This window comes from Myxine glutinosa, chromosome 4 (assembly GCF_964187855.1).
Source record: "Myxine glutinosa chromosome 4, kmMyxGlut1.1, whole genome shotgun sequence".
Taxonomy (NCBI): Eukaryota; Metazoa; Chordata; class Myxini; order Myxiniformes; family Myxinidae; genus Myxine; species Myxine glutinosa.
Window position 1 is genome coordinate 1,710,698 of NC_136264.1, and position 21,306 is coordinate 1,732,003.

At 43.1% G+C, this 21,306-nt stretch overlaps 2 protein-coding genes across 7 annotated transcripts in view; one reads left to right on the forward strand and one right to left on the reverse strand.

The window, feature by feature from the left end:
- Positions 1 to 9,770, forward strand: part of UGGT1 (UDP-glucose glycoprotein glucosyltransferase 1) — a 214,204-nt gene extending 204,434 nt beyond the window's left edge. For 2 of the 3 annotated variants that reach the window (XM_078775372.1, XM_078775373.1), the window contains exons 39-40: positions 1,008 to 1,218; positions 1,318 to 1,557. In XM_078775372.1, coding sequence (XP_078631498.1) covers positions 1,008 to 1,218; positions 1,318 to 1,343 — 237 coding nt within the window. In that variant the 3' untranslated portion in view covers positions 1,344 to 1,557. Of the gene's footprint in view, positions 1 to 1,007; positions 1,219 to 1,317; positions 1,558 to 9,558 lie in introns of those variants that run through there. The other variant, XR_013623012.1, reaches the window with a different exon arrangement.
- Positions 9,771 to 19,477: 9,707 nt separating this feature from the next.
- The window catches only part of LOC137424391 (serine/threonine-protein kinase PAK 3), a 110,695-nt gene continuing 108,866 nt past the window's right edge, over positions 19,478 to 21,306 (reverse strand). For 3 of the 4 annotated variants that reach the window (XM_068111798.2, XM_068111797.2, XM_078775375.1), the window contains exon 15: positions 19,478 to 20,081. In XM_068111798.2, coding sequence (XP_067967899.1) covers positions 19,995 to 20,081 — 87 coding nt within the window. In that variant the 3' untranslated portion in view covers positions 19,478 to 19,994. The remainder of the gene's footprint in view (positions 20,082 to 21,306) is intronic. The other variant, XM_078775374.1, reaches the window with a different exon arrangement.

A 21,306-nucleotide genomic window follows, 5' to 3' on the forward strand; every position in this document is an offset into this window, starting at 1 on the left:
TTTAAAATGTGCAAAGCGATTCTCCCTCTTGTTTCAAATGAATTATATACTTGAACACTGTCGAACACAAATCGCCTTTTGGCGCTTTCAAACTTTCAAAACCCTTATTTTAGGAGTACTGAGACAAAATATTACGGCATTTTACTTGCATCATCACGACCAATAAAATTTGCCGCTCGCAGACCCCACCCATGTTCTTGATTTCTCAAATCTGCGCGGGGTAACGTATTCTATGAACCCAAGAGTTTACTTTGTCTCAGACGAGTATCAGCTTGTCCTTTTCTCTTCCGGTAGGATAAGTTTTGGGTGGCACTGTCTTTTCCTGGGTGGCATTTTAATGCCGAGGTTGTCCCGATGACGCAAGTCGACCATGAATTGTGGAATGCCATCTGGTTGTATATAGTACTGCCATCGTATTGGAATGCCATCATATCAGAATGCCATCGTATCGATATATAGACTCGCTGCGCACACACTGCTTGTCTCTAGATCCGCACCCTTACTCCCTCACTCGCACTCGCTGCGCATACACTGTTTACGTCTCTAGATCCGCACCCCTTCCCCCTTGCACTCTCGCTGCACACACAGTTTATGTCTCTAGATCCGTACCCTTGCTCCCTCGCACTCTCGCTGCACACACACTGTTTATGTCTCTAGATCCGTACCCTTGCTCCCTCGCACTCTCGCTGCACACACACTGTTTATGTCTCTAGATTTGCACCATTGCTCCCTCACTTGCACACTCGCTGCGCAGACACTGTTTATGTCTCTAGATCCGCATCCTTGCTCCCTCACTTGTACACTCGCTGCGCGCACACTGTTTATGTCTCTAGATCCGCACCCTTGCTCCCTCACTCGCACACTCGCTGCGCACACACTGTTTATGTCTCTAGATTCGCACCCTTGCTCCCTCTCTCATGTTCTGTAATTTGTAGCCAGCTCTAATTGTCGTCCTATCATAAACTTCTTTCTGTGTTTACCATCCATGTTCTCTCTGTTCCCATCAGTGCAACAACCCCATGACGAAGGAGCCCAAGTTAACTGCGGCCATGCGGATCGTCCCGGAGTGGAATAGTTACGATGCCGAAGTGAAACGTCTCTGGAAAGAGGTCATGGGGGGTGAGCACGGCGAAGTAACAAATCAGGGCGAAGGTGTTCTTGAGGATGCGTCACCTTCAACAACAAAACAAAAGAAACTGCAAACAAAGGGATCATTCGGTTAGTTGATATCGGTCACTGCTTTTTGATCTTCCTCTTCACTACAATTCTTTACAGACTTCGTGTCCATTCATCATCATTTTCCTTTCTCTGTTTCAGAACATCCAGCTCATGAAGAGTTTTGACGTCAACCTTGGGGGTTGGGGTTTGTGGGGTTGGTAGGGCCTTGGTTTAAAGGAGATGAGACTTGGTAAGAGGCAAAATTGTGATTTTTTTTTTTAAATAATAATTATTTTTGGTAAGAGCCAAACTTGTGGTTCGTGACAGCAGATCAAAAGCGTCCATGTCGAGCTGCTCCTCAAATCTGTTTACATGAAAACATTTTTCTTTTTAAACATTTTCCACGGTCTCGTGTGATCAGGTTTGATACAAAGGATGTATCTTGGAGATTATCAGAAATTAGTCCTGTCGACGACACGGCCAGGTAGCTACGATTACCGCAATGGCCGAATCTGGGCTTTTACACCTCGGCTTTGAGCAATGTAGCCGTGAGGTCCACCAGGCCGGTGTGCGAGCACACCTCCGTCGATGTAGACGGTTACACACCAGGCCTCTGCGATGATGTGCGTTGCCAGGATTTGCCGCTCGTGCGGTGCAGCTACTAAGGCAGTTAAGACTGAAAAATAGGGCTTATCGTTCATTTTTTCAGGAAAGCACCAAATTTGGCACAGATGTAGTATGGACCTATACAATTGTTCTCCTGAGGGGCGCCCGAAAATTCAGAACCCCTGGTGGCCGCCATATTGAATTTCAACATGACCGCCCTCTGTGACCTATTTCCCTCAATAACTTCTATACTATGAGCGATAACACCACAGTTCCAGTGTCTTAACCCATGTTTTCATGGTCTCTGAATCCAATGGGATCAATTGCATAAAGATTGGCATCCATCATCTTTAATTTCAAGATGGCCGCTATGGTGTTTCCATTTTCCTTGAATCTCTCATAGTATTTTAGGTAAAATTTCAATTCCAAGTGATACACATTGTTTTATTGGTCTCTGATAACAATGGAATGGTATTAATTAATCAAAGTTACACACAGTTGCAGTTTTAACTTAAAATATTGTGGGCACTTGAAAGGTGGAGGCTCTCTCACAGACGCGTAGTACTACAAGCACTGTCCATCGCAGTCACACAGTGATGTGCAGGGCAGATTTTCCCTGGAGCGTTTACAGTTGCCTTTACAGGCCGACTTACAATGGCAGCTTGTAAGCTCTGAACATGCCTCCTGTATCAGTGGTATTGTGGTCCAAATTGGTGTCCAAGAAGTCCCTGTTTTCATCCAGCCCCAATCAGCTGGTGATAGAAGTTCTGGGTAGGGCACAAGTGCCTGACTCCATACGTGTCCAGCCTGAAAACATGCACGTTTTAGGTGTTGTTCGAAGGCGTCTGCTGTTGGGGGGAATGTGATCAATTGTTCTTGCCTTCTTCGTGAACAAGTGTCGGCGCATGTCATTTACTGTCTTTATCTCGGTAGTCCGGTCATAGAGGATGGCAACATATCTTTCTATGCTCTGTAGCTCCTCGTAATAGCGTCCACAGATGGCCTATAAGCGAGAGCATGAAAGGTCTGCGTGATGCTGGGGTATGTCTCCCAAGCCTTCCAGGCTGTCTTTTTCACAATTTGGGCAAAAAAATGACACTGTGTCGCAGCCAGTGAAGGCATGAAATAATGGCAAAGACTCGGACTTCCTGCGGCCAAGGCCGGTGGCAATTTTATGGATGGCAAGGTAGCGGTAGCTTTTACCAGTGCCAATGGCAATTCAGAGTTCCTCCACACCGTGTGACTGGTCAGTAAAGTAGTGTGCTATTGCCAAGACCACAATATCAGAATCTACAGTTCGAATCAATACCCGTTTTCTCCCCTTTTTCATGGCATCCAGGACATGTAAAAGGACTCTTGTATCCACTTCTTCTTGTGTACATGGGCTCAGGTTATTGATGTCGGCATCTGGTTGCGATGTTAGCACGCTGTCACCAATAGTTGCATATATCTCCTTTCCTTTCAAACCATCCACCACCATATGCGATAAGAATCTGAACAACTCCTCCTTGTTTTCATCATTCCGCAAGAAACGTTTCCAGTTCCCTGGTATCTTCGTTGCAGGTAGAATGCGATGGCGCGATCCGGACCCCCTCTCTTGACGTTTGGCAGATTTTAGGCTGTCTGGATGATAGGTGTCCCATACAATGTCCACACGGCTGGTGTCTCGCAGTTGACCTTCAAAGTATGGGATGAAAATGTTCTGGCCATATTCATAGAAGTTTTTTGCTGAGTCCCCTGGCAGAAGGTGGACAACTGCCACCCCATCAAAGACCTTTGCCTCCACCTGTGGACCCACATGGACAGCAGGGGAAACTTTCTCCAACGATTGGAAGAGGTCCGATTTAGCGCCCTGCCGCATTTTTGCCATTGTTGGTGATCACTGGAGGAAACGCCTGGTTCTCATTGCAGAAGAAGTTGTCCAAGTCTCCTTCTCGCCGCTGACTCGCAATGTACAATCGTGAAAACAGATGGCAGTCATTCTTGAGTTCTGCTATCATTCCCTTCACCTTTGATTTACCAACTTGCTTTGGACTATTGAAAAGTGGAAGCTTATTCCAAGAGATTACATCATCTATAGCTTTCTCCTGCTTCTCCAGACGCTCTTCTATGAATGTTTGGTACTGTGTTTTACCAATCTTTTTAACGTACATGACAGTCTCTCTAACGCTGGATGGCATTATTTCCTTCGATTCAAGTGATAGAAGATCATTGCTGTCATCTTCGAACGGGTTGCCCATCTCCTCAATGGTTGAAACAAGGGAGCGCACATCTTTGGCAAATGCTTGTTGTATACTACCAGTTTGTTCATGGTGTAGGTCCCTTTGCTCCTTCGGCTTCAAGTACAACTCTTCAAACTCTTCGATCATTCGAGCTACCTCAGGGCCCGCTGTCATCCACCACCTCAGTGCAGCAGGGTTTTCAGTCAGGCCGACCACTCCACCGTCTCCTTTCATGAGTACATTCATTTGTTCGTGAGCCTGATCGGGGCCTATTGATGAGAATTTCCGTCCAGTCTTGTTGGCAGTGAATGAGCCCTGGCAGAAGTTCTGGTAGACATGTGGACTAGTTTCTCGGAGTGCCACCATATCTCGCACATGAACAGGCAACCATCTGGCATAGTTGGTGTGATCCATGGAAAAAAACCAGGATACTAGTTGTGTTGTGGACTCCACATAGAGCTTGAAGTTTGAGCAACGAATGGATCTGACAAACTGGAAGATGGACAGCTGGAAGTCTAAGACAGTAGACCAGTACAAAAACTGTGGATGGCTATCTCTTTGTCCTGAGCACCAGTCGTCAAAGCTTCTTGGTTGATCTGTGACCTCCAGATACGTTCCATATGCTTTCTTCTGCAAAATGTGTAGTGCAGCTGCTGTGACTTGGTGTGCGTGCCTGGCTTTGCACAAGTTGGATGCATGGATTAGAGAATCAGCTGTACCCGCTGTAGCGATGTTAGCCTTGGTTATGGCATTCGTCCATCCACTGCCGTCCATGAAATCACCAATTGTCTGGAGGGCAGCCATCTCCGTGTGCAGTGGCCCCAACATCATAACCAATTTGTCTTCACCATAAAGTTCAGGATGACTCCACTGTATCCGCTTGCCAAGTGCATAGAGGGGTTGATCCATCGTGATGACTGGTACTTGCTCTGGATTCAGGAGTTGTGTGGCAGCCTTTACAACTTTTATGACCTGAGTGATCATGGCAACAGATGTTGATTTTTCTCTAAACATTGGCATCAAGGCTGTGGTCGCCTTCGGCTTCACCATCTGATGTAGGTGGCCAGCATGATATGCAGCCCAAGATATGAACTCATCACGATCTGATTTCCCTGAATCATACCATCTTTTCAGTTCCTCCAACCAGTTTGTCTCCAACTTTCTGTCTTGCACCCATGCATCAGACATTGCCTTTACAGGCCCTTGCAGTTTCGGCGCGAAGAGGTGTTTTGGAAAGCCATCAGCAGGCAACACACTTGTGTAGGTTGCAGGGAGTGGTTGAATTTGTTTGGGTCCCTCTTTCGATATTATCAATCTTCCACGGTCTTCTCCAGGATCATCCTCTGTTGGGTGCTGGCAGAGCGATATCGCAGTTCCATGGAAGGAATCCTTTGCAGTCACCGAGCTGGGATTGTGGTCGATATTATCTGCTTGTGCTGTCGTGAAAACGCCAGAGCGTATCTTGGGAGGACAAACAACACCATCGGCTTCAAACTGTTGAATAGTAGCATTTGCAGCACTCGCTGACAATCCCAGGATGCGGTCGTACGACACACACAGTCCTAGACTATAGAAGCGATCTATGAGCTGCCGACTGCGCGTTTCAGAATGTACTTTTAATGCTATGTAGATTGGTACCGGATTTTCTTGGTCTCTGTTGTGGCGAACGGTTTCCCTTTCCTTTGCTGCTGATTTCACACTATTAAATGCAAGCAACTGTGCAATAGTCCTACCTGCTTTTGCAACTGACTCCTCTTTCCCTGTCTGATGCACAATGCTAGGACCTTCTAAAATCATGGTCACCAGAGCTAAGAGAGAACTTGGAATGCTGGCATCTGCGAAAGTCCCATCAAAACAATAATTCCCTTGAAAGATCTGTCTTCTCACTATCTGTGCTGCCCTGGCCAAGTTAATAGCTGCAGCATCGAAGTCGCTTTCGCAAGCTCTCTTCAGAGCATCCCCAACATCAGTGTCAAAAGCTAGCATCACATCATTACCCTTTTTACTGGCTGACAGGGATGGACAGTATGACAGTAAGCTGTCTTTCAAACGTGTGGAATTCACATTCACATCCTCTCCAACACCAAGGTCTATCAGTCGGTCTTTGTAGATGTTCACTAAATCTGCTAACCTAAAGACAGTGGCAAGACCCTGCTCACACTTCCGTGCCTCTTCAATGTAAGACAATAATTCAGCAAAGGCAATGCTACGACACCTTTGATCCTCTTCCCTGTCTGCTTTGTTAGATTGATGACCTAAGAACACTTTAGAGGCACGGTTGTAAAGTGCACTTAGACACCGCTTATGATACCTAGCCTCAATAGCCACCATATCTCCTCCAGCAAGTTTTCTTAGCAAGTGAGTGTATTTCAGCATTACAGCATAGCGTCGGACATTTTCGTCCAAACCAAATGTAGAAGCCCTATGGAGTCCAGCATCTCCACCCAGTCCATCACAAAATAAACAAGCGTTACGCCTAGGTCCCCCGTCGGTGAAGTGATGCGAGTTGACAAAGTGGAAGACGCAAGGCGACCATCTTGGATTTTGACGTGGTGACCCAATTTTCAATAGCGTTCTTCCTTATGCCGAGATACACGCACACACCAGATTAGAAGTTGGTACCTCGCTTATTTTTCAAGATATTCCGCTCACAAGGTTCAGACATACATGGCGGTGGCCATCTTGGATTTTGACGTGGCGACCCAATTTTCAATAGGGTTCTTCCTTATGCCTAGATACACCCACACACCAGATTAGAAGTTGGTACTTCGCTTATTTTTCAAGATATTTCGCTCACAAGGTTCAGACATATATATGGTGGCGGCCATCTTGGATTTTGACGTGGCGACCCATTTTTCAATAGCGTTCTCCCTTATGCGTCGACACACCCACACACCAAATTAGAAGTTAGTAGTTCGTTTAGTTTTCAAGATATTCATCTCACAAGGTTCAGACATACATGGCGGCGGCCATCTTGGATTTTGACGTGGCGACCCAATTTTAAACAGCGTTCTTGCTTGTGCCGAGATACACCCACACACCAGATTAGAAGTTGGTACTTCGCTTATTTTTCAAGATATTCATCTCACCGACAGATTGATGAGACGACGTGTTTTCACTGGACTACCTCCCTGCTGTGCTTCTGATCCATCTAATGTCCGCTTCTTGGCAGAGGCATACCTATCAATTTTGGAGACAGAAAGTTTACTTCTGCAGGACTTATGCCATGACGCAGTGTTCGATATCAATGTCATTTCAATGCCATTGCCGTCATCAATGCGATCGAGGTCGATCTTGAATGGATCGTAGCCCTTTTCCTGTGCTAACTTCAGCTGACCATCCAACAACTCGTAGCTCACATCAGCATCCAAGCGTGTGCCCCTCTTTGGCTGTTGAAGCGATTCTGATGTCTCTTGACAAAGGACACAGAGACTCCAGTCAGTTGATGGGATGTCTGGTGGATCATCATGGCTCCCACTAGGGCGAGGTTGAACCAGGGTGAACTTCTTGGACATTTTCTCAATCTGAAAGAAAGAAATAGGACTTGAAAAAAAAAAAAATTCATACATAAAATAAAAGTGACATAATGGACATGTATTACACAGATAAAGTATTATTATTATTGATTAGATTGTGATTAGATAAACTAATTAAATAATGGCAATCAAACGCTGCGGCAGACACGTCTTACATGGCATACTATAGTATCGAAACATTACATTTGGTGCTGGATGTAGTATGGACCTATACAATTGTTTTCCTGAGGGGAGTTCCAGTGTCTTACCCCATGTAACTTTGATTAATTAATACCATTCCATTGTTATCAGAGACCAATAAAACAATGTGTATCACTTCGAATTGAAATTTTACCTAAAATACCATGAGAGATTCAAGGAAAATAGAAACACCATGGCGGCCATCTTGAAATTAAAGATGATGGATGCCAATCTTTATGCAATTGATCCCATTGGATTCAGAGACCATGAAAACATGGGGTAAGACACTGGAACTGTGGTGTTATCGCTCATAGTATAGCAGTTATTGAGGGAAATAGGTCACAGAGGGCGGGCATGTTGAAATTCAATATGGCGGCCACCAGGGGTTCTGAATTTTTGGGCGCCCCTCAGGAGAACAATTGTTTTGGTCCGTACTACATCTGTGCCAAATTTGGTGCTTTCCTGAAAAAATGAACGATGCTTCCTCTTAACTGGCTAAGCGGAGCCAGGATGTGAACCTTTCAATCCTCCGACAACCTCTGTACATTCGCTTTGAATCTAATTTAAATGTTACTTCCTGGATCGGATCATGGAGTAAAAGATCGCTTTGGAGAGCTGGACGGTGTGGTCCAAGCTATGTACGTAATAGGATGTAAATGATTTTCTTTAGTGCAGATCAGGATGAGCAGGAAGTTGAGGGTACAGTGTACATGTATACAGTAACCATATTGCTCACAATGTGCAAAAATATTGCTTTGGCAGAAACTAGATGAGTGGAAATAAATGAGAGAGAGCGTGAAGACCAAACGTGGTTCATGAAAGTGCTCAAGTTTGTATTGGAGGTGCATTGTGGGTACTTTGATCTTCACCCCAGATGGAAAATGATGTTCTTTCTGGAATCTAATAGATCGGTGGTTCTAATTTGACCTGAAATGATGTTGCCCCTCCAAGTTAACCGTCAATGTTATCATGCCCCTCCAAGTTAACCATCAATGTTATCATGCCCCTCCAAGTTAACCGTCAATCTTATCATGCCCCTCCAAGTTAACCATCAGTTATCATGCCCCTCCAAGTTAACCGTCAATCTTATCATGCCCCTCCAAGTTAACCGTCAATCTTATCATGCCCCTCCAAGTTAACCGTCAATCTTATCATGCCCCTCCAAGTTAACCATCAATGTTATCATGCCCCTCCAAGTTAACCATCAATATTATCATGCCCTTCCAAGTTAACCATCAATCTTATCATGCCCCTCCAAGTTAACCATCAATGTTATCATGCCCCTCCAAGTTAACCATCAATCTTATCATGCCCCTCCAAGTTAACCATCAATCTTATCATGCCCCTCCAAGTTTTCAAGCAACATGGTAATTATTGCAATATTTAACAATACAACTCACTTGTTCATACCAGGTATTCGTCATGTATCCGTGGATTTCTCTATTCACCTACAATGCTGTGGTCCTGAATTTTGATACCTGATGGACTGTTGGTACATTGACAATGTTTGATTGTGGAAACGTGAGAGCTATTGTGAGATCATGACAGGTCACCAACACTTTAGAGGTCATGAAGAGGAAACCTGGATGGATAACGGAATTTGACTCTTTCGTGGGGGTAAACGTTTCGCTGATATCATTGGATAGTGTGTATAAGGAACCAGAAACTCTTTCAAAATTCTGGCTGGAGAAAAGAAGTTACACAAACGGTGAAGTGGAACAAAAGAATGGATGTGAGCTGTTCATGTATTTTGTTTTATCTGAAGGGAATTGCTAAAAAGTCGTTGCCCTACTCTTCTGAACACCTGCTGCTCTTCTCCGATCTCCTTCTCCATTCTTCCTTATCCTCCCATCCAGAATCATCTCCAGCACCTTCATGACATGACTAAGGAGCATAATCAAGGGAGCCGCAAAGCTCTCCTCCCTTTATATAAGGGATCGTTTCTCTGTTTGCAGCTTTAACAAGGGGACTGAAAATTCGTTTCTCGGCTTCCACTGGATTAAATCGGCTGCAAATTTCAGAAGTAACTGCTTTGTACATCGAGATAACATGTTCCAAATTTCACCAACGTCCGTTTCTGCTTTGTTGACTTTTATTAAGAAAACCCTCAAATTCACGTTAGTGGCCGTCCGCCCAAAATGTGTTGGCGCTCATATCTCAAGGGCTATACAAGTTTCAACTTGTACATCGGCCAATATATCTAGTTATTGCCTTTAGAAAAAAAATACTTTTTCAATTATTTTATATCGTCTTGAATAAAATCTTGAACGATGAAAAAATGCATTTTGCATTAGGGCATCACGTCGGGAGACCATGCAGGCCAGGGGACTGCCCCACCACGTTCAATCATCGACCGGGGAAGTTCTTGGTTTTAAAGGTTGCACTATCTGCACTTTAGATGTGTGACAACTTTGTTTTGCGTACAACTTGTGTACAACTTTGTTTTTTTACATTATAATTTTTTCGTACATTGATATTAAGTTGAAGCAACTTTTATTTAATAATAATGTTTTCTCTCCAATGAACATTTCCATGTATCAGGGTGAGACAGACAGACTGACACTGAGGTTGTGTGTGTACAGACAATTTTTACGCACTATGTACTTCAGCACTGGGCGGTCCCGTTCTGTGAGCTTGTGTGCCTACCAATTCGCGGCTGAGCTGTTGTTGCTCCAAGACGTTTCCACTTAACAATAACAGCACTTAGTTGACTGGGGCAGCTCTAGCAGGGCAGAAATTTGACAAACTGACTTGTTGGAAAGGTGGCATCCTATGACGTTCCCATGTTGAAAGTCACTGAGCTCTTTAGTGCGGCCCGTTCTACTGCCAATGTTTGTCTATGGAGATGTCATGGCTGTGTGCTTGATTATATATATACCTGTTGTTACGTGCTCCTCCCCGACCCCCTGGTCACGATGTACCTCCGAGCCCCGAGAGGAGCCACGGCAGAAAAATATGTTATTCTGTGTTAGAAATCAATAGTGAAACCACACCAATGATTATAAACAAACAAATATTGTATTGAAAATCACACCAGAATAACGGTACAACCAATAGCAATCAAAAGTACACTTCATACATCTTATGATGGTACCATCAGCTAAAGTCAGATAACTCACTGCGTTCCAAGTGAGTGAAAAAGAACACTCCTCAATGTCTCTATAACTCAGAGGTGATCCCCTCCTGCGAGTAGTGATGAGGCGATGAGGCAGAGGCAAAGCGTGGACAGTCACGTGGTCCAAACCAACGGCAAACTGGCGGCGGAATGGGAAGTCCCAAAGGCCCCCACCAGACATACACGTTCACAGTTCAATCAGCGAACCGCAACGTAATCCTCAAATGCCGCGTTTGCGCACACACATCCCCGACAGACGACAGGATGGTGAGAAATGCTGACGCGTAGCAAAAACCTTTTTCGGTGAGCGAAGCGCGAGTGTCAAAATGGCCGCCGGCTCTTACTTGAGGCGAAGCGACCAGGCGAGGATTCTTCAGAATCTCAACGCCTAAACCTGACCGCAGGTTTCTCAATCCTCTAGCGATAACACCTATCGCAGGAAGTTCCTTTCAAGGAAACTCAAAGTTCACTCTCGACTTTCGTTCGATAACGCTCACGACGGAGCTGGAAGCCACGCGTCTTGTCTGACTTTACTCGCCACGCCTTCCTCTTCCTCTCCCTCGTCGTCTTCCGGTTCTCGATCCGGTTTCCGGTTTCATTTAAAATATTAACCCTTTTTGCCTTTTAACAACAATAATCGCCGTTTCCTTCAAACCCCAATAATAATAATACATAACCAGAAATGTTTCAAGTGGATGAAAACCACAACGGAAGTGACGAATCCGTAACACTGTCAACAATCGGTGTGCCTGAAACAGCCAAATCCACTAATTATAAGGGGTGCCCGCATACTTTTGACCATGTCGTGTGTGTGTGTGTGTGTGTGTGTGTGTATGTATGTATATATACATATATATATGTATGTATATATGTATATATATGTGTATGTATATATGTATATATATATATATATATATATATATATATATATATATATATATATATATATATATATATATATGTATAATTGTATATATATATATATATATATATATACATATATATATATATATATATATACAGTATGTATATACAGGGGGCTGCAAAAGTAGGTATACAGTCATGAAAAACAAAACGTGTGCACAAAACGTATTTTATTGATTATACAAGCATATCAATAATAACATATCAATAATAAACATATTAATCCCTCAAATGTTCAAACTGTTTGCCCCCGGCATTCACACACTCCACTAGTCGAGTGTGGACACCCATGCACACTCTGGCACAAAGGTCTTTATCAGCATCAATTTCCTGGCAAGCCTCCCGTATGAACTGAATCATGGCATCAACAGAACGTGGCTTGCGTGCGAAAACCCTGTCTTTTACACATCCCCAGAAAAAGAAGTCCATAGGGGTGAGATCCGGCGAACGTGGTGGCCAGTCAACGGCTCCCCGACGTAATACTGCTATAATCCTTACTGTATACCTACTTTTGCAGCCCCCTGTATATATATGTATATATATATTGTTGCGGTTTTGAGTTTTGGTAACGGTTTGTATAATAAAGGTTAAATTTCCCCCTCATAGTTAGTCACACAAACAACATGTAGCCTTGCGATAGTGTAGTTATCTCTTAGTATTTGTGAGCTTAGGCCTTTTCCTATGTTAGTTCTGCGTTGAGTAGAGTAAGGAGAATAGGTCCTTCTCCTACTTCCAGTGCCTTATCCCACCTCCATCGCCTCATGCCTCTTTGTGCTGCCTTTGGTTCTTTTGGCGCGAATTAACACGAGGCAGGCCGAGGAGGGTCGGGGCGGGACCGGATGAGGGCGGCAGAGGAGCTGACGGTAAGCATGAGCCGCCAATCAGGGCTCAGAGGGTGTGACGGCAGCACTGCGTCACAGGGCGTGGTTGGAAGGTTCGAGAAGGTTCAGGGCGTGTAGATATAAGCCGTTGCGCAAAGGCAAGGGCAGTTGAGTCCCGGCAGCAGTTGAGTTCAAGGAGAGTGCGGTGAGCAGTGGAGTTCGAGCAGTAATTGCGGTACGAGGACTGAGTTGGCATTGTGGAGAAAGACGCGCATGAACCAGGATACGCGCTCGTATGAAAGTAATGCTGGGTTGAGCTTGAAGCCGAGCCGCACATAGTGCATTGAGTTACGCGAGTGATAACGCGCTGTGTAACCGCCAGCCGCGCTGAGAGACACGTACGTTTCCTTCCTACCTCATCGGCTGCCTTTTGTTCGGGAGACGCGCTACGAGGATCCTTCCACCGCCTCGTTGCCTTTTTCGCGGGACGTGCTGGGACCGTGGAGAGCCGGACGGGGCCGTTCCTGGACGACCAAGTCAGCGCGTTTGGCCTGAACATCATCCTGCCTACAATCCCCTGTGTGAGTGTGAACGGGCCCGAGTCTGGGGTTTAGATAAGACTGATTAAATTCTGCTCTGTGTCTCTGCTTCCACCGATCATTGTACATAATATTGGGGATAATAATTAAACCCGTGTTCTTCCTTCCATTCGATCGTTCTTGTGATTTCCTCAAAGACGAAGCGTGGTACGAATAGAACCGCTCGAATCGGGGTCCAATATTAAAGGTGACTGCACGGACCACGTGGTACGCGATCCGCTCGGTGTACTCAAATTACACGTGGCTCATGCGAGGCTTGGTTCCCCGCTTCCGTGGCGGCGTGGGTATTTAGGTACGAGCGAGACTTGGTCCCGAAACCCGACCTTGCGCTTGCCCGGAAGAGGCGTTTCAAGTCTCTCGGTTACGCCAGGCCCAGAAAGAACAAGGGGCTTAATCCCCCCTTGGTAAGGGTAAGAAGGGTGGCAGAAAACCGTAACAATTTATATGCATGAATATATATATATATATATATATATATATATATATATATATATATATATATATATATATACATATACAGAGTTGGCATTTAATATGGAATATTTTTTTTGTGGGGGTGAATTTACTTTTCAAGCTGACTTAGAACCAAAAGTTCATTTGAATTATGTTGAAATTATTCTAGATTTTGTTAATGTGACCTTTAAAAGAAACAAAAACCACATTTGACATTTCGAAGCAAATAAATTGATCCTTGAAAGTGATGTAAACTGATATCAAACTCAATTCACGGACAGTGCTGTGTTAAACTTCTGCACGTTTTCCAGAAGGAGCTCTTTATTTTGCACATTAGCCAATTTTTTTTTAAACAAAAGCTAAATTATGACTGGGATTACGGACAGTAAAATTACAGTTCAGTACTTCGTGTAACCCCCACGATCATTCAGGAGAGCATGTACACATCGAGACATGCTGTTCACGAGATTTGCCAAGACATGCTGTTCACGAGATTTGCCAAGGTTTGGACAGGAATCGCTTGCCATGCAGTGACAATAGTCTGCTGCAATTCACGCACAGAGGTAGGTTGCTGGTCCAAGTTGTAGATTTGACGCGTTAATTCTGCCCACAAGTTCTCTATCAGATTCATATCCGGGGACATGTCAGGCCACTCCATATGCTCTACACCACGGTCAGCAAGAAAGTGTTGGATCATGCGAGTACGATGAGGCCGTGCATTGTCATCTTGGAAGACAAAATTTCCTCAAAAGGCTGCATGAGCAAATGGAAGCAATGTTTCTTCCAGAATGACCCTGCACTTGAACTGGTTCAGGTTTCCATTCAGAACAACCAGGTCAGTTTTGCCCCCTGCATTAAAAGCAGCCCAAACGGTCACCGCACCACCTCCAGCTTGGACTCTTGGCACTATACAATCTTCGTTGTGGGCTTCATGCACTTGTCTGCGCAATCGGACGCGGCCATCTTGATGATAGACCAGAAATCTAGACTCGTCACTGAAGGTCACGTGATTCCAGTGTCCTGGCTGCCATTGACGGTGCTCTCTGGCCCACTGCAATCGGCGCAGACTGTGTTGTCTGGTCAGGCGTGGCTTTCTCAGGGGACGCCTGGCACGATAGCCTGCTTGAAACAGTCGTTGGTTGACTAGCCTCTGGATACAGGCACATTTGTCAGTTGCTGCCACTCAGCGCTAAGCCGATTAGCTGACTTGGTACGGCCATTGCAGACTAACCGGTGCAGCTGGCGATCGTCTCTCCTTGTGGTTCTGCGTGGACATCCTGGCCTCGGTATTGGTGTAGAGACACCCCTCTGAGCATTTCGTTTCAGGATCTTTGACACCTGACCTTGAGTGATGCCATACTGCCGAGCAATAGCACGCTGCTTCATGCCAGAATTTCGTAAAGCCACCACTCCATGACAAACAGCATTGTCAAGTTGACGGACCATCTCCAGAGGAAGCGGCAATAACTTTTGTAGATGTGCAGCAGTTGTTTTCCACTAATACAGAACACAACAACCCTTATATACCCGATTGTGAAGCCAATCGTCAAATGTAACTGGCCTTACATTTTGTCACGCCACCTGTGATATAATCCTGTTATTGACTTCTTGCTGCGAAAGGCAATCAGTGACATGGTTCTTTCAACAAAGACATCACCGAAGGGTAAAATAAACTCACCAGATTGATATACTCAGTTCAGAAAGTAAACCCAAGTCAAGAAGAAAAAAATATTCCATATTAAATGCCAAGTCTGTATATATATATTTACGGACAGGTGCATTTGATGATTGGCTTCACAGTCGGGTATACAAGGGTTGTTGCGTTCTGTATTAGTGGAAAACAACTGCTGCACGTCTCCAAAAGTTATTGCCGCTTCTTGTGGAGATGGTCCGTCAACTCGACAATGTTGTTTGTCATGCAGTGGTGGCTTTACGAAATTACGGCATGAAACAGCGTGCTATTGCTCGGCAGTATGGCATCACTCAAGGTCAGATGTCAAAGATCCTGAAACGAAATGCTCAGAGGGGTGTCCCTACTCCAATACCGAGGCCAGGACGTCCCCGCAGAAACACAAGGAGGGATGATCGCCAGCTGCACCGGTTAGTCCGCAATGGCCGTACCAAGTCAGCTAATCGGCTTAGGGCTGAGTGGCAGCAACTGACAAATGTGCCTGTATCCAGAAGGCTAGTCAACCAACGACTGGTTCAAGCAGGCTATCGTGCCAGGCGTCCCCTGGGAAAGCCACGCCTGACCAGACAACACCGCCAGCTCCAATTGCAGTGGGCCAGAGAGCACCGTCAATGGCAGCCAGGACACTGGAATCACATGATCTTCAGTGACGAGTCTAGATTTCTGGTCTATCGTCAAGATGGCCACGTCAGAGTGCGCAGACAAGTGCCTGAAGCCGACAACAAAGATTGTATAGTGCCAAGAGTCCAAGCTGGAGGTGGTGGGGTGACCGTTTGGGCTGCTTTTCATGCAGGGGGCAAAACTGACCTGGTTGTTCTGAATAGAAACCTGAACCAGTTCAAGTACAGGGTCATTCTAGAAGAAACATTGCTTCCATTTGCTCGTGCAGCCTTTCGAGGAAACTTTGTCTTCCAAGATGACAATGCACGGACTCATCGTGCTCGCATGATCCAACACTTTCTTGCTGACCGTGGTGTAGAGCATATGGAGTGGCCTGCCATGTCCCCGGATATGAATCCGAAAGAGAACTTGTGGACAGAATTAACGCGTCAAATCGACCACTTGGACCAGCAGCCGACCTCTGTGCGTGAATTGCAGCAGGCTATTGTCACTGCATGGCAAGGGATTCCTGTCCAAACCTTGGCAAATCTCGTGAACAGCATGCCTCAACGTGTACGTGCTCTCCTGAATGCTCGTGGGGGTTACACGAAGTACTGAACTGTAATTTTACTGTCCGTAATCCCAGTCGTAATTTAACTTTTGTTTAAATTTTTTTTGGCTAATGTGCAAAATAAAGAGATACTTCTGGAAAACGTACAGAAGTTTAACACAGTACTGTCCATGAATTGAGTTCGATATCAGTTTACATCACTTTCAAGGATCAATTTATTTGTTTAGAAATGTCAAATGTGGTTTTTGTTTATTTTAAAGGTCACATTAACAAAATCTGGAATAATTTCAACAGAATTCCAATGAACTTTTGGTTCTCGGACATCTTGAAAAGTAAGTTCACCCCCACAAAAAAAATATTCCACATTAAATGCCAAGTCTGTATCTATATAAAAGTTGTGTTGTCACCTTACTGAAGTACTCCCACAAAATTTTGTGAAATCGTACCAAACTTTCGGTCTGCACCAACCCTCCTGTGTGTATGTCCTGGGGGGTGGGATTGTTTATTTTTGAAAAGACATAAAAAAAATTTTGAAAAATAAATATCCATCTTAAATTGCTTATAAAAATGTAATATCACCGATATTACAAATACATTTGTACAAAATAAATGTTTGCATGATGATTGGTGTAAATCATGACAACACAGCAACTCATGTGCAGTCAAGGTCATTATCCTCAGCTAAAACCAGCCTTTGCCTCTGCAGTGATGTTTGGTGAGGCAAGCATAGCGAGCTGATCCACGCTAGTGTGTGTATATATATATATATATATATATATATATATATATATATATATATATATATATATATATATATATATATATATATATATATATATATATACATACATATATATATATATATACATACATATATATATATATATATATATATATATATATATATATATATATATATATATACATACATATATATATATATATATATATATATATATATATATATATATATACATACATATATATATATATATATATATATATATATATATATATATATATATATATATATATATATATATATATACATATACTGTATATATATATATACTGTATATATATATATACTGTATATATATATATATTGTATATATATATATATATATATATATATATATATATATATATATATATATATATATATATATATATATATAGTATATATATTGTATATATTGTATATATCAAATATATATTGTATATATCAAATATATATTGTATATATCAAATATATATTGTATATATCAAATATATATTGTATATATCAAATATATATTGTATATATCAAATATATATTGTATATATCAAATATATATTGTATATATCAAATATATATTGTATATATCAAATATATATTGTATATATCAAATATATATATTGTATATATATATATATTGTATATATCAAATATATATTGTATATATATATATATATCAAAGCAAAAAGCAGGGTTAGGCATTCAGTGGCGTACGTGTGGTGCATCTGCATTTTTAAAATACATATTTTTGGCAACCGTTGGTCCGATTGATTGGAAATTTAACCATAGGAGCTCCTCTGCCTGAAGGAATTTTTTTTTTATTCATAATTATTACGTCATAGGTCATGTGGTATGGATGCCATCTTGGAAAAACGTTACACCTCTATTTCAAACCGCTCCATGGAAAAAAAATGAAACGAGGCTCATTGTGAAGTACGTACTCCCCATGGGGAATAAGTGTTAACGATGACGTCAATGGTGCCTTAATGATGACGTCATAATTCGACAGGGACAACAGTTTGATCAGTTTGAAATTGATTGAGCATGATCTACGGAACAATTATATTAGAGAATGTAAACTTATGATGTCATCACTCACGTGGTCTGGCGGCCATATTGGATCAAAGAAGAAAAAAAACCCTTCAAAAACAGAAGAGTTGGCTCGCACCAAGTTGACTGCGCAGAGTAAGTATTGTTATGAAAATTAGGGGTAGAGGAATATTTAGATCCAGGTAGATCTGCATCAGTAGGTGTCCGGCTGTCGTGATAGCGTATCTAGATGTAATAAGTTCTGGAGCCCGAATGTCAGATTAAGCTTGTATCTTCGTCCCTGTTACGAGGGGCGAGGTATGCTAATTAGTACAGGGATTATGGGTAAAATTCCCTTGCATGTCGTTCCCTCTGTTAGCATCCAAGTGTCCCTAATGGCAATACATCCCATAGACATTAGATAGGCCCATTAGCGCACCACACATTAAATAATTCCCCCGCCGCCACAATGACTTTGGAAGAGCCAACAGGCAGCAGCCATGCAGTACGCCACCATGGGTGACAAACATCGTGCCAGGCAGGCTGGGAGCCACGCCCAGGAGAACGTGTAATTGGTCAGGAAAGGGACAAAAAGCCAATTTAGAATGTTTTTTCCGTCGCGTTTCCTTTGTATCGGGTTCTGTGGAAACGGGTGGGCCATGAGGTAAGAGCTCGCCGCTTCTTCCTCTTCCTTATTCCTCCCGTGCTTGCATCGTGAAATCTGCAATTGATCGTCGCCTCGGAGTTAAAGCTCGTTCAGGCTATCCGCGATCCCACGGTCTTAACCGAAGGCATTCGCGCGACAGTATTCTACGAATACCATCTAGTTTCTCGATGAGATTTATGTCTAATATACACACACCACACATGCTTGTGGTCTGCTCAGCAGGCACGTAACGTAACACGTCGGCCATTATAAAGCTCGCAGTGTTGGTCAGAAATTTCTGAGGTTAACCGGGAACACCCAATGGGCTGTTGATGCGTAAGCAATGAGGTCCTCGGGTTCGAGTGTTGGGTTGAGTCGGAATTTTTTCACACTAGCCCCACCCAGGAATTTATTCCTGTTCACTAAATAAATAATTATTCTGATATGTCATATCAATTCCATAGAAAGCTGAAAGGGAATAATAGAACTGGGTGTTCATTATGGATTTTGAAGCAAAATGATATTTCAAAGATTGAAACAAAACAGATCTACAGTAATCATAACACTGGTTTTATTTCCATTCAAACTCCTTGCAAAGAAGTTTAAAATCATTGCCCAGCTGATCACAAGAACTCTCCATCTGAAAGGAAAGGAACAAACAAACCTGAAGGTAATTTTCTTGCTATCGGGTACTTTCCGAGCTAACCGTTCACCTCGTCATCAAAAGGGGCGTCCATGCCGACCAAGCTGGGCTACCTCCACATCTGTTGGTTTCTCAAATCAGACAGCATTTCTGAACATCCAGTCAGATAAACCATTATTAAAAACAGGGCTTGCGGCACTGTGGCACTGACATCCGGGGCGGGGGAGTTTATATACATGGTGCTTTGAAGTATTTACCCTCGTAAAGAGGGAGAGGAGATAATAAATAAGTTAAGAAATAAATTAACCGTCACGGATATTCACAGCAACTCAGGTTTGAAAACCTGCGACAGGCATTGTGTAAGCCGCCGGGAAAGTGGGGGAACGAAGGCCCGGAGGGCAGAAGAGCGCTGCTCCAGTATTCTCACTGGTTGTTTTTTGCAGCTTCCTTTGCAGCGAGGATGAGAGGAGTGAGGCTGGTGAGAGGTTTGGCTAACTTCAGAAACGGATGCTGGAAAACGAGACAAGGACGAGGAAAAGGGTTGATCGCGATATCTTGATTCCTTGACCTATCTTTGTAATTGAAACATTGCCGGTGATTTCTGATCTCGAAATGAAGTCACATTTGGTTTTATCCATCATACACTCACGTTCTCAAATACGATACACAAGTTCCATTGACATTACCATACAGTAAATATAAGTGCAGAGCTTCAATGTCTGCATGCAATCTTTTTTGGAACGTTGTCATTGTTTCATTTCCCTTTTACACTTACATACACAAAAACACATTGGCACACACACACACAAACACATTGGCACACACACACACAAACATACATACACACAAACACATTGGCACGCACACACAAACATACATACACACAAACACATTGGCACACACACACAAACATACATACACACAAACACATTGGCATGCACACACAAACATACATACACACAAACACATTGGCACACACACACAAACATACATACACACAAACACATTGGCACACACACACAAACATACATACACACAAACATACATACACACAAACACATTCACACACACACACAAACACATACAGTCACGTGAAAAAGTAAGTACACCCCATGTAAAGTTTTGACTTTTTCAACATATTTCAACATACAGCTATTTGATCTTCATTTCAACAATATTGATAGATAAAGGTGATATAATACAACAAATATCATGAAACATTTACATTTTGTAGTCCATTGTATAATTTAAATAAACATAAATGCAAATTTCGCATGTGGAAAAAGTAAGTACACCCCTACATTTATCACTACTTCAAATACCTGAAATTAGAATCAGGTGCACCAGCTCAGGTGCAAATGATTAGAACATCGTTAGAGAGGATCTTGGAGGAACCTGTCTTATTTAAACCTCAGACATTTAGTTTGGTTTGCTCTTTGTTGTTGAAGTGTGCGGCGTCACCATGCCTAGATCAAAAGAGCTCTCTGAGGCCTTCAGAAAGAAGGTTATAGATGCCTACGAGTCTGGGAAGGGATTTAAAAAGATCTCCAAACAATTTGAAATCAATCATTCGACTGTCCGGAAGATCATCTACAAGTGGAGAAGATTCCAAACAACTGCCAACTTGTTCAGGCCAGGCTGCCCCAGCAAGTTCAGCCCGAGAGTAGACCGCAAGATGCTGAAAGAAGTCAGGATGCTGAAAGAACCCCAGAATGTCATCACGGGACCTACAAGT